The sequence below is a fragment of the Manacus vitellinus genome, unplaced genomic scaffold (assembly GCF_001715985.3).
Source record: "Manacus vitellinus isolate BGI_N305 unplaced genomic scaffold, ASM171598v3 scaffold_23_pilon, whole genome shotgun sequence".
Lineage (NCBI taxonomy): Eukaryota > Metazoa > Chordata > Aves > Passeriformes > Pipridae > Manacus > Manacus vitellinus.
Window position 1 is genome coordinate 9,313,086 of NW_021939718.1, and position 13,034 is coordinate 9,326,119.

Here is a 13,034-nt window from a genome sequence, read left to right on the forward strand (position 1 = left end):
CATCTTATAAAATGATTAAGAAGTTTGCTTTTACCTTCTATTTTTTTTCTTACCAAATCAGACCTTATTAAAAGTAAAACAAAGGCAAGTCCACATGACCTCTGTCCTCCATATCTTTGAGGTAAAGCTGCTGTGTTTTTGAAGAGCACTTGATCCTATGGTTGACAAGTGCTCTATGTAGTTCTCTTACTACAAAACCTCAGTAAGGAAAAACCTAGGCCTTCTGAAACCATCTCACATTACAGAAGAAAAGCAAGTGGTGCTTGCTTACAGAGGTCATTTGGACCTATTATTTAACAGTAACTTGTGTTAGAAGTTTGGCTGTAGCATTAAGAACTGCAGAAAGTATAGATATTGTTTTCTCTAGAGCCCCGCTAATGGTGATGAAAAGCACCATGGATGGATGATTTGGCTGAACTTACCTGAAGTTCTGTGCTATAAAAATGGCACAGGTCTCTCTCCTGGGAAATCTTGGATAGTTTCAGGCCTTGAGTGGACTCAAGCTGATAAAACTGGAAAAAAGTTTTAATTTCTTACTCCCCACTGCCCAGAAATTTTTCATCTTGTGGAATACATCAGCATCAGATTGTAAATTATCTGTCAAATGCTAAAGACACTGTAGGATGGGGCCTTAAAGGAACAGCCCATTTTCACCATAGGTGGCTTCTTAGTAAACCATTCTCCAAAACTTAAAGAGTCCATAATGAATTCTACTGTGCCAGCTGGGCATTGTGTCTGGATTCTTCCATCTGTGAAGAATTTTTAAATTACCAATGATGAGAGAAGACTGAATATCACCACAATCGGAAGAACAGAAGTGCAGCATGTAGGGATTAGTTTCCATGTCAGAGACTCTATTAAGCAGATCAAAAATACCAGCAACTTTCTCCAGTGCTTATTACAGACTATTTAACTTAATTGACTTTTCCTCAATCTGTCGTTCTCCTCCTCCTGAAAATATATTTAACTTAGGCATTCTGTCTACTTCACATCCCTGCATTGCCAACAATGCCAATGAAGTAACTACAGTAATCCTTGATAAAATGGCACTTGCCACGAGATAGATGGATTTGTAGTTGTGTTGCAGACAGAACTGAAATGTGGTTCTTTTCTGACAAAACTTCCTGCAGTAAATAAAATAAAGTGCAACATATATTCACCTCACTAGAAGAAAAATAAATTATTCAGTGTTAAAGTGTTAGTAACAGCTTTATCAAACAGCTTTTTCTATAGATATGACTCTGCTTCAGTCAGTGTGTGGTGTTTAATCAAGTGTCCTTTTAACTTAAATTCCCTCTTCTCCGTTTCAAATGAGAACTCAGGATAGACTCCCAGACTTCTTCAAGGAAGCCTCTTAGAGACCTACAGCTTACATGTGCTAACCACCCTGAAACACTGGTGGTCTGATCCTGGCTGGATGCTACAAGCCCACCAAAGCCACTCTTTGAGTTCCCTCACCAGCTGGACAGGGGAGAGAACATACAACTAAAGGCTTGTGGGTTGAGATGAGGACATAGAGAGATCACTCACCAGTTCCTGTCACAGGCAAAACAGACTTGACTTAGGGAAATTAGTTTATTATCAATCAAATCAGAGTAGGGTAACGAGAAAAAAAAATCTGAAAACCACCTTCCTCCCACCCCTCCCTTGTTCCCAGGCTTAACTTTACTCCCAGTTTTCTCTCAGCAGTGCAGGGAGATAGAAAATGGGGGTTGTGGCCATTTTGTCACACATTGTCTCTGTTGCTCTTTCCTCCTCAAATTCTTCCCCTGCTCCAGTGTGGGGTCCCACCCATGAGAGACACTCCTCCACAGACTTCTTCAGAGTGAGTCCTTCCCACAGGCTGCAGCTCTTCACAAACTGTTCCAACATTGGTCCCTTTCCACAGAGTGCAGTCCTTGAGGAACAGGCTGCTCCAGCATGGGTCCCCCACAGGGTCACAGGTCCTGCCAGGAAACCTGCTCCAGCACAGGCTTCTCACAAGGTCACAGACTTCTTCAGGTGCATCCACCTGCTCTGGTGTGGGGTTCTCCAACGGGCTGCAGGTGGATGTGACAGCTTCCATGGGCTGCAGGGGCACAGCTGCCTCACCAGGGGCTGCACCACAGGCTGTAGGGGAACCTCAGCTCCAGTGCCTGGAGCACCTCCTGCCCCTCCTTCTGCTGACCACGTGGTCTGCAGAGTTGTTCCTCTCACATGTTCTCACCCCTCTCTTTGGCTGCACTGTCGTTGTGCAGGTTTTTTTCCCTTCTTAAATATGTTATCCCAGAGGTGTCACTACCATTTCTGATGGGCTCAGTCTTGGCCAGCAGCAGGTCTGTCCTGGAGCTGGCTGGCATTAGCTCTGTTGGATATGAGGGAAGCTTGTCAGCTTCTGACAGAAACCACCCCTGCAGCCTCCCCAGATACCAAAACCTGGCCGCAGAAACCCAATACGAACACAGTTCACTTTATCTGTTGTTATGGAGCAGCATTTATTCTGTCAGTGCAAAGCCTGCCCAGGAGAGCAGCAAATGAGCTACCAGTGCAGCTGGACTGGGTGATTAATACAAAACAGAACACAAGTCACTCAAGTTTTCTGCACACTGACACTGTATGTTCCAGAAAACACAAGGCCAGATAATGCATACTGGTTTTCCACACAGTGCACAGAACATTTTGCACAGGCCTTTCAGATCCATACCAAAGCAGCAGCATTTTCTTCACTGGTTTTCATCATTTTTGCAACTCCAGTTTCTTAAGTTGGTCCTCAAACTTTTTAATGTCCACTCGATGCTTCATTAGGAACTTCCCATTTAAATGAAAAACAGGTATGTCATATTTGTATTTATCATTCCATGCCGAGTTTTCTGGAAGTGTAATATCTACCTCCTGCAAAATAAACTGTGATAGAAAAGAAATATGTCAATTCCTACTGGACACTGAAAAATAATGCCTATTTATCTTTTGATCAATAGTTTTCTGAGAAATGCAAGGCTGTTTTCTTAATGCTTTAGGATTTTCTCTTTCTGTTGTAGGTAATTCCTCATTTTATGAGTACAAAATGTATATAAACACAAAGGACTCTCTCCCTAGCTCAGGATTATATTCTTGTTCCTCTGTGTAGAACCACTTTCCTGTGAACACCAACCACAACAAATATGCAGCCAGCAACACAGCAGAGTGAAATAAATCTTAATGTTTCCATTAACAGTTTCATCCTTCAAGAGAGACATCAAAACCTGCTTGAAGAATGGCAAAAATTACAATCACATATAACTCAAATACTCAAAGCCCCACTTATTAACATCCTTCCCAAATTATATCATTACCGGCCTCATGAAAGTTGTAAATTCCTCTTTCAGGCAAGGCAACAGTATTTACAAAAGCAGTGGTTTCAAGAACTATTGCAAAAAGGTGTATATTTGTTTAGTTTGCCAATACTTATTTCAGCATTGTTGTCTCAAAATGCTTTTGGATAATGAGTTTTATGGAAATCAGTGCTGAAATTGTCTTGAAGAGGTCATCCATGAAAGAATAACAGGTGCAAATAAATCCAAGCAATTTTCTTTTACAAAGAAAGAATCCCAATTAACTGTTCTTTCTATATATAGAAAACTTATACAGCATTGCAATACATTACCCTTCTCTTATATGGCTCAAGAACTTCTTTTGCTTCATCACATAGAGGGCATGGTTTCTAAAGGAAAATATTCAGAGCAGCTTAAAGCATATAGTAAAACACACAGGTCACTTGTACAGTAAAGTAACATACACAGAGAGGAGTGATCATTCCAAATACAGGTTCCCTCCCCAGTATCAACCACCTGAACTAGAGCTTCTTTAAACATGATCTGAAACACCTACTTCTAATTTCCTGCATGTGAATTACTTTGGATTAAATAGTCTATTTTTATTCACAACTAATCTTAACTGTCTTTCCCACACAGTCAAGTCCTTGTGCTCTGAAAACCTATGCAGGATACTAAAGATCAGCAGTGCTGTGTTCTTAATAGTTCTCATTGGTTTTGCAGGGATTGGTATATCTGATATTAGTGACTGGAAGGAACATCCCAGAATCCTGCACATCAGTTCTGTAACATGCCAGGCTCCTTTCAGGAACTTCTAGGAAAGAATATGCTCTTACTCTCATGGCAAGCTTAGGCACTACATGGTACTGGTAAGATTGGAACCAGTTTAAAATCAACAGTGAACTATTTTAACAAACAGCAAAATCTGTTTAAAAAGTCGATTTATATTAGTGCATATTTTCAGTAGAAGAACACAACAGTCTCTGACATCACTTGCTTTATGTTTATTTGTAATTGGGCTTCCTGGATAAAGCTCTTTTGGACAACCTTCTCCATATTACAGTGTCGAAATGGACTTTTATTGCTCAGGTAGTAAAAATCCCTTCCCAAAGTAACATATGCTGGGCTGACAACTAGATCTGTTAGATAACACACAAAGCGGAAGGGACAGTTTTATTTCTGCACATAATTGCCATTTATGCTGCATAGTTGGATTGCAGTTTTGTGGCCATTTTAAGCTGTCACTGCTGCTTTTGTGCTGGCTTAAGCACTAAAACAGCTGCACAATAAAGCAAAACAGGAGACTTGATCTGAACTAATAGCAACCTTGCAAAAAAAAACAAAAAAAAGGTTTTGTTGAAGCAGTTGCTGCATGAATCCTTCTGTTGTCAAAAAAGGAGACTGCAAGGGGAAGACTATTTGGTAGTGCTAACTTTTATCAGTTTGAACAGGCTGCAGAAGACATAGGTCCCTTCTGCCTTCTCTTTTCTCTTTATTCTTAAAAACAGGAAGGAGTGAAAAAACTAGGTAATTAGCATAAACTAACAGTGCAAATGAGCTTTCTTTTTTAAAGTAGTTTGCATTTTCCTTTGCAATTGCCAGTGGTATCAGGGATGAAAAACATTTAAAAACACTTTCAACAAAAAGCCACTTTAGAGAACTGCTCAAAATCTGCTATTAGAAAATTTGATTTCACACAGTGTCTTACCAGTTAGAAATTTCAAGACACAAAGAGCTTTTTTCCCAAATATTAACCCACATAAAATCATTATTCCCTACCTTATCTCATTTGGATTATCAGTGAGTTGATGCTGAATCAGGCAGGAGGAGACAAAGGTGTTTAAAGTATAGTTTTATAGCATGCATTGCTCTGATTAAGAACTAGATGGTGACCTTCTATTTTTCAACCTATTAATTTTTTACACAGTTTAAACACTCCTGTATGGCTAGTGATGGAATGAACAAACATTCAAAACACCCATACTGATGTGAACATTCTCCATGCTTTGCATTTCTAGTTATCCTACTCTTGAAGGAGAATCATGTCAATGCAGCATAACCTGCTGTGTGCCATCCTTTACAATAAAGTGCAGAACTCTGCGGATAACAACTGATAACAATTCATGGAAGGTGACAGTTCACAAATGACCATTCCTGCTCATCACATCTGTTTTCTAAATATTCTTACAAATCGTGCCTGCTCATGACACAGACAAACCTTTGCCTGCATTGTATCTCTTGGTGTTAACACTGCCAAAAAACCAAAAAGAGGATAAAGCAAAATCTACTCTTTCTTCATGTGCTACCAGCACTACTTGGATATATTTTACAGTCTCACAGGTAGTGCTGAAATTGAACAGCCTGGCATACAGAAACCAGCAAAGCAAAATGCTCAATGCTACATAAATTTGAAGGGGACAAAAAGCAAGGATGAGCCATTTAACCTGGATTCAGGTATGTCAAAGCTGATAAACACACAGTCTTGCCTGGCTTTATTCTGTGAACAACTTTTACCTTGGTGAATAAAGTCAGCACAGGCTTCTTTGCACTGTTTGAGCAGAGTTGTCTCCCCAGTGGACTGGATGAATGTCTTGCTAGCTGCAGTGTTCCGCTCAGAAAACAAAGCACCATCATCCTGTTCAGGCAAAGATAAAATGTTTGTTTGTGGCAAGTTTTAGCTCATGAAATTTAATATTAAGACAAATGTGATACTTCAATCACAGTTCTAAAATAACACAAAATCAAACCATTTTCCCAGCATTTTTATGCTCACGGTATCACCCCTTCATCAGACAGATGGTTTACTATGCAGCAAGCCAGAAACACTGTGTAGCTCAAAAAGTGCAGTTCCATTAAACAAAACTCAAAAAACCAAAACACCTCTTGTGGAAATGCCTCTTCTAAATTCCCCAACACAAATGTTGACATAAATGCATCATGCTGTTTCAACAGCACAGATGCCAGTTAGAATTACATAATTAAAAATGCAAAGTGCTGTGCTTTGAACCTCTGTAATCTTGCTGCAGTGCCTGACATATTTTACTTACTCAAATTATTCCATCAAAAAACTAATCTGTACCTAATCAGAATATTAATATACTGCTTTCTGCAGTGAACAAAAAGCTGCAGCCGAGACAGTTTAAACTGGTAATATTAAAAGCATGCACAGTATTGCACCCTTCCTGCAACAGCAAATTAATTTATGGAAGTTATTAATGGGTTTATGATTTGAGAGTTTAAGTAAATTTAATGTTATTGAAGGGTGCCATGCTGGAGTCTTGAAGTCACCTGTTCATAAGAACACTAATAACAACAGTGCTTCCTGCAAACTTTTGTCTTAATGTGACCTTTATGAAGCACTTTAGGACTGAGGCAAAAAACAGAGAAGCAAAAGGGAGTCTGCATGCGGACTATCATCAGATATGATACCTGATACCAGAATTTACACTGGGAAAATCAAGTCACTTTTACACAAAGCAAAACTACTTCTGTTCAGGCACAACTTCCCTGTAGTTCTACTAAAGGCAACCCCAAAACCACCATGTAATGTCACAAGTTTAAACAGCTTAAGTGTGAGCAGGACTACATTGCAGCTGGTAAGCACATTTTAGGATGTACAGTAAAAAAGAGCCCAGTGGATTCACTGAATCTCTCAGTACTAATATTACAAAGCTTTGTTTTACAGAGGACAGTTTAGCCAGCATAACCATCAAGGAAGAACATTGCAGTGGACTCTCAACTTATCTGCTGTAAATCTAAGCAACAACCACAAGAAAAACCAAATGGGTGACAGGACACTGCTCCACTAGTCTACACAGCCAAAAGACACTAATTTGTCCAGAGGACTCTGGCAAGGGTAACTTGCCATGTTTCCAGAAGAAGATTCAACAGAGCAAACGCAAAAAAAGGGATTATGCTTTGAAAATTCATTCAGCTTCAGATACTAGAAAAGAAAGAACAAGATTTTTTTTTTCTTTTTGGCCATGTATAAATAAAGTAATCTAAAACAGTATTCTGCAACATGTAGTATTTGGGTTTACTGTTTATTTTCAGACAGAAAAGGTTCTCTAGTACTAGAGTCAGAGCAACTTCCTGTCACTGCAAAGTGACTGGCAAGCACATGCTGACAAAGGTCACAGTCCTTGTCAGCTACTGCATTTATTTTACATAGCCACGTGGAAATCTGGGAACTGTCTGGGATTTTACATATTAAATACAGAAATAAACTTGGAACCTTTTGGAAAAATGCAAACCTGGATGACAGTAAGAGCCTCAGTTGTACTTAGGAATTTTTAAGTCCATAACAGATGTCCAGAATGGATAAGGAGCATTTGCAGCATGTTGGCCTGCTCACATGCAGGATAAAAATGCAAAAACAAATAGTCTGCTTTCGGAAAATTTTTTAATGTATGCTTTTGTTGCCAGCCTAGCAAGTCAAATTTTGTGCTTTCAAAACAAGGAAAGTGGTCTCAAATTGTTTTGTGGACAGCAGAATGAATAAATCTGAGATTTCCATGTATCACATTCTCCCTAACACACACATATGTGTATAAAATGGCTCTGGTTCAGTCCTATATACCTCCTTTTTGATACCTCCATGCTCTGGTAAACTGGAGTCCAGGGGACAACTCCTACCAAAACATTAGCTAGAGGGGAACACATAAAACAGCATCAGTACCTAAGCTTCAAGATCTCATAGAAAGAAATCAGCTAGCAGTGCCTTACTTTCTTACCAATTTTATATAATTATAAGCAAACTACCTTTGGAATTCAGCAGCAAATCTTCATTGACCAGTACTACCAGTGAAGGAAGAATGTGCTGTTTCCAGGGTTAGCATAAGACTGGCTGAATGTTTTTATAAATAACCTAAGGAAAATAGAGTCCTGTTTGTCTGTTTATTCACCTAAATAGAATGATACCAAGGCCATAATGAAATGCCAGTTCCAAATGGCTTGAAGGACTAATCCTGATTTGTAAAATTGACGCATCTTCATCCAGGCCCCAGCCATGCTCTGATCTTCCACCAGCATAAAGCACCCTGAAACAGCTCACCTTGAGGGAAGGTGAGACACTGTCAGATGGCTTCATGTTCCCCACAGTGCAGATAATGCAGCCTGACTTCCCTGGCAGCATCGTTAGGGTGGCAAGGAGTCAGCCCTGCCGCATTTAACCTGGACTAAAGTTCTGCCCCCATAGAAATTTTTTTCAGCAGAATTTACTAATCTTCTTTTACTGAATTTAGCTAAAATGTCATGGATAAAGCCAACTATCAGTGGTTTTGCACAAACACTGACAGTTTTTAATATTGTGAATGGTTTAACCCTATACTTGTGGCATTGCTATTGGTCAGGAGCTGGTAAAAGCAAATCTCCACTCATTCATCAGGCAAACCTACTGCACGAAATCTGCCACATGATTATTCTGGATCTCTCTTTAGACTCCCTCCATGTGACCATAAAGACCTGTTTGCAGAAAAAAAAAATCAAAGAAGTATGCTTGCAAATTTGAGAACTTACCTTTCCCTATACTACAATGATACAGAATGATTTAATAAATGATGGAGTCTGGACTTGGCCTATGCTCTACTTTGCAAAGCCAAATTGGACTCATTTCCTGTTAACAGAATTTCCATGAACCAATAAATCCTCATCTGTTGGAAAAATAAAATGTGACATTAAAGCTAGCCATTATTTAGATGAGATAGTTATCTGTGTAAACTTTATCTTAGCATCAATCAAGGAAAGACAAGCGTGGGTGATTTTTTTCTCCAAGTATGTACCTTTTAATAATATGAGGAAGGATTTAGAACTGAAAGAGAATGGGGAAAGTAAGTGGGGGCAAATATCAGAATGCATGCTGATGGCCTGCGCCAGTGGTAGTTTAAAATACCTGTCTCCTGTCATCCCTCACTCAAAACCAGCTATGGCCATCAAAGAAAACAAACTTCCTGGCAGCCTGCTTTTGATTACCTACCAGCGAAACAAGAAAATGCTGAACAAGAAAATAAGGTGCTACAACAACAGACCGAGAAGCACATGTGGATGGAGACACCAAATCCTGCAGCTCTGGAGATCCTCACAAGGCTTTTACCCCAGTAATCTTTCAGAGGAGGCTTGCAAAATACAAAAAGATCTTTTTGCACATGCCTATAACTCTAAAGGTCTCTCAGGGAGAATCAGGTTCTTACATCAACTCAAAATTCAAAATCATCAGTAATACCACTTGTTCCTGTGAAGTGGTGTTATATAGCCGGCAGTGCATGTTTCCATGCATTCTTTCCTCCAAAGTACAGTAGCCTGGGGTAAATGCCACAAGCACATTGCATTCCACCCCAGAAAGGATAAACATGTCATTCCATTCCAAGGTGCAGCACATTTTGTTCAGTGATCCCTCTAGCGGTATCCATCACAGACTCTGGTTCAAGGACATACTCCCAGTTTCAGACAAGTTAATAACATCCAGTAGGTTGCTGTAATGGCCTTTTCTGAAGACTAGACAGAACTTGCATAAAGAACAAATTGCTATCATAACGTGAAGTTATCATAGAGTTTCAAAGACAATAGTAGGAATAGTATAATGCATATAATATATAAATCACATGTTTTATATTATATACAACTATTTAATATAGTATATAACTATATACTATTTCAACATACTATATTATGTATTATATTACATCATATGAATAACATTTTTATTGTCTTAATATATATTAATAGCATCAATAGAACAATTATGATGCTATCAATACATTATTAGTACATTGTAGCATATCTATTAAAGCTATTGCATTAATTATATTAATATTAGATAACACTTTAGTATATTATAATACATAATACAGGATAATATACTGTGTAACATATAAAATACATATTATATATTACATACAATAATGTATATGATATACTACATATAAGGTAATATGTATAATATATAATTATACTATATCTATTATACTATAATATAAAGTATATATTACTATATACTATATACACTATAATATAAAGCATATATTACTATATACTATGTATACTATAATATATACCATTACTATAGACCTTAATACTATACATTATGTATTTAGTGTATATATTTGGTACATATAACATATATAGTATATCTCATATATACAGTAAATTAATAATAATAACAACAACGATAATAATTTTTCAACATCTCTATTTGGAAAGTTTCCAGCTAAATGATGCAAGTACCGGGGTCGAGCCCAGGCTGGCACAGAGTGTATCCAGAAGCTTCCCCATCACCTCCCGTAACGACAACCCCTGGCTGCTGATGCTGATACTTCCAAACCAGCAAATACCCCCGGCAGAGAGAAGGATCCAGAGCCCATCAGCACAGAGGAGTCCTCCCGGGGAAACCTCATCCCGGGGAATCGCGTCCCGGGCCCGCCGTCGGGACTTGGGTGTTCCCGGCGAACGCTGCCGGGGCCTGGGCTCAGCCCGTGCCCGGGCGGGACTCACCCACCTCCTGCCCGCGGGCTCCGCCGGAACGCCCGGGCGGGCGGGCGGCCCGCGGGCAGCACCGGCTGTGACGTTGCCCCTGGAAGGGAAGGAAGTACACAAACCATTCCTGAATGGTCGTGGTGGAAAGGAGCGGGGAAAGTCCGGGGGGGGAGGGGGGGGAAATCAGAAAACTTTATTATTAGTAAGTTAGAGATCTGGCGTGGAAAACCGTCTGTTAGTCCCTGAGCTGCTATATAAGCGCATGGCGGTGGGTTTTTGGATAAAACGAGTGAATAAAATCAGTTTGGGTAAAAGGGTGAAAGGGGAGAGAGAAAGGAAATTAAAAATGGAAAGGGAGAAAGGAAATTAAAGACGGAAAGGGGAAGGAAGGAAGGGGAGGGAGGAAGGAAGGGAAAGAGAAAGAAAGAGAAAAAGAAAAGAAAGAGGAAAGAGAGAAAAGAAAGAGGAAGAAAGAATTTTTGAGTATACGAATAAATCCAGATTGAGTTGGAAATACGCTCAAATTAACACAATGGGTTTCAATAAAAGCAGGAAAGAGATTGGTTGAAATTATAGATCTAGGGAGAACGCTTTCTCCACTGAAATGAATTGCCACGCTCTTGTCTGAACCTGTGAGCTTTTTGTCCTTCCAATTGTGACAGATACATGGCCATGATACTTGGCCATGAGAGATGGCCATGGCATAAAAATTGGTGTACTGTGCCCTTCTTGGCTCCATTTGATGAGTGCAAAGTGTTTCATTTGTCGAGTGTGTTTGAATTCCTTCCTCCAGAAATGTTTTAAATAATATATAGCAAGTGTTCACCGATGGGAAATTAAAGCTGTAGGCTCATGTTCCTTGTGTCCATATTTCCATCAGGATTTTGGTTGTCTTTGTTCCTAACTGAGAGTGGGACACAAATCTTTTGCTGTATAGTCTCAACTCAGCTTCCGCTCTCAATGTGTGCTTTGAGAATTGTACTATGTAGTGGGAAGGCTTTCCAGGAGAGCAGTCCTATCCTGCTGATATGACATATCTAATTAACTACCATTTAAATTAGCAGGAGGGTTGATCAACTCCAGATCCTAGTGACTCATTTTCAACCACTGTATTAATCATTTGCGCTGAACAGATATGTTAGTGCTGGCAGCTGACACTGGATGCTCATTCTTTTTCTCAGAATCAGAATATCCAGTATCAGGCTTTGGTGTTTGGCACTGGTATAGGACAGACCTGCCAAGCCTTGCACAAGGGAATTGCTGAACTGGCCCCTACCTGGCTTTTACTTTCTGAGAAAGAGCGGGAGGAAGACAGAGAGAGGGCAGAGGCAGGTTGAAAAGCAGGCTTAAGTAAAGAGATAAGCATGCTCTTGATATCTCAGGTCTCAGATTAATTTTATCCCTCTTGCTCTAAAAGTAAGTCCAGCTGCCTTTGGGATATGTGTCTGAAATTCCCGGAGGAACCTGGAGGAGACAGGCACACAGTTCCCAAACTGGTCAATTGATTTAAACAGAATTGCTGCTGAAGTCAAGAGGTGCTCTGGCTGTGGTTTTTTGGTGGTTTTTTTTGTTTGGTTGGTTGGTTGGTTTTGGTTTTGGTTTTTTGGTTTTTTGGGTTTTTTTCCCCCCCTGGTTCCAGTGTGATTTGTCATGTTGCCTAACACAGTTCAGTTAACCAAATCACTAACTGGTCCTGCTGGTATAACTGTTCAGGCTGGTCTTATTGTTGTCAGTTGTGTTTATTAGTTCTGCATTTGGGTCTACCTGGTGTGAGCTGGTTTCAAACTTACACCAGATTGTTTATAAACTGGCATAAATAGGTTAAAAAAAAAAAGAGGTTTCTTATACTACAAACGTCCGTGAAGAGAATTTACTATTTAGAATGCTTTGCAACTGACCAGTATTGTTTTGGCAGGTTTTTGATCCACCAATGTAGGTAGCTCAGCACAAAATTAGCTTTGCTTTTAATCCAGTATTTATGTGATGAATCTTCTTAATCTTCATAGCAATTTAAGAAGAAAAATATAAAAAATATTAAAGATGCAAAAAGAATTATTGCTTAGTACACATGTCACTATCGCTGTGCTTGGGAATAAGGTGGATTGCTGTAAAGTTTGCTGTTTAAAAATGTGTTCTGAGATCTGAAAGTAGTGCAACTCCACACTGTTTTTCATTAGGGCACATAGGAAGTCTTTAAATTTCAAGGGCTCAATGGTTTGCTGCACAGATATCATGCTACAATGTACAACTTCTCTGTTTGATTTCCTCCCCCCC

At 39.5% G+C, this 13,034-nt stretch overlaps 1 protein-coding gene across 5 annotated transcripts; it reads right to left on the bottom strand.

The window, feature by feature from the left end:
• Positions 1-2,449: 2,449 nt before the first annotated feature.
• Positions 2,450-10,776, bottom strand: CUNH5orf63 (chromosome unknown C5orf63 homolog). Of its 5 annotated transcripts, none has more exons than XM_018072928.2 (6): positions 10,512-10,776; positions 9,265-9,404; positions 7,870-7,936; positions 5,805-5,925; positions 3,623-3,679; positions 2,450-2,883 (listed from the first exon to the last, which is right to left on the bottom strand). In XM_018072928.2, exons 2-6 carry the CDS (start codon positions 9,326-9,328, stop codon positions 2,716-2,718), a joined length of 477 nt encoding a protein of 158 aa, XP_017928417.1. In that variant the 5' UTR covers positions 9,329-9,404; positions 10,512-10,776; the 3' UTR covers positions 2,450-2,715. The 5 variants fall into 5 exon arrangements, with proteins under 5 accessions (XP_017928417.1, XP_017928415.1, XP_017928416.1 ...); XM_018072926.2 differs by lacking the exon at positions 10,512-10,776 and adding an exon at positions 9,511-9,858; XM_018072927.1 differs by lacking the exons at positions 3,623-3,679; positions 10,512-10,776 and adding an exon at positions 9,511-9,863.
• Between the last annotated feature and the right edge of the window lie 2,258 nt (positions 10,777-13,034).

Coding starts and splice junctions, on each gene's coding strand:
- CUNH5orf63 (XM_018072926.2), bottom strand. CDS start 9,644: ATGACATGTTTATCCTTTCTGGGGTGGAATGCAATGTGCTTGTGGCAT. Junction 9,405..9,510: donor CCACTTCACAGGAACAAGTG/GTATTACTGATG, acceptor TGTATTTTGCAA/GCCTCCTCTGAAAGATTACT. Junction 3,680..5,804: donor TGCTGACTTTATTCACCAAG/GTAAAAGTTGTT, acceptor ATTTTCCTTTAG/AAACCATGCCCTCTATGTGA.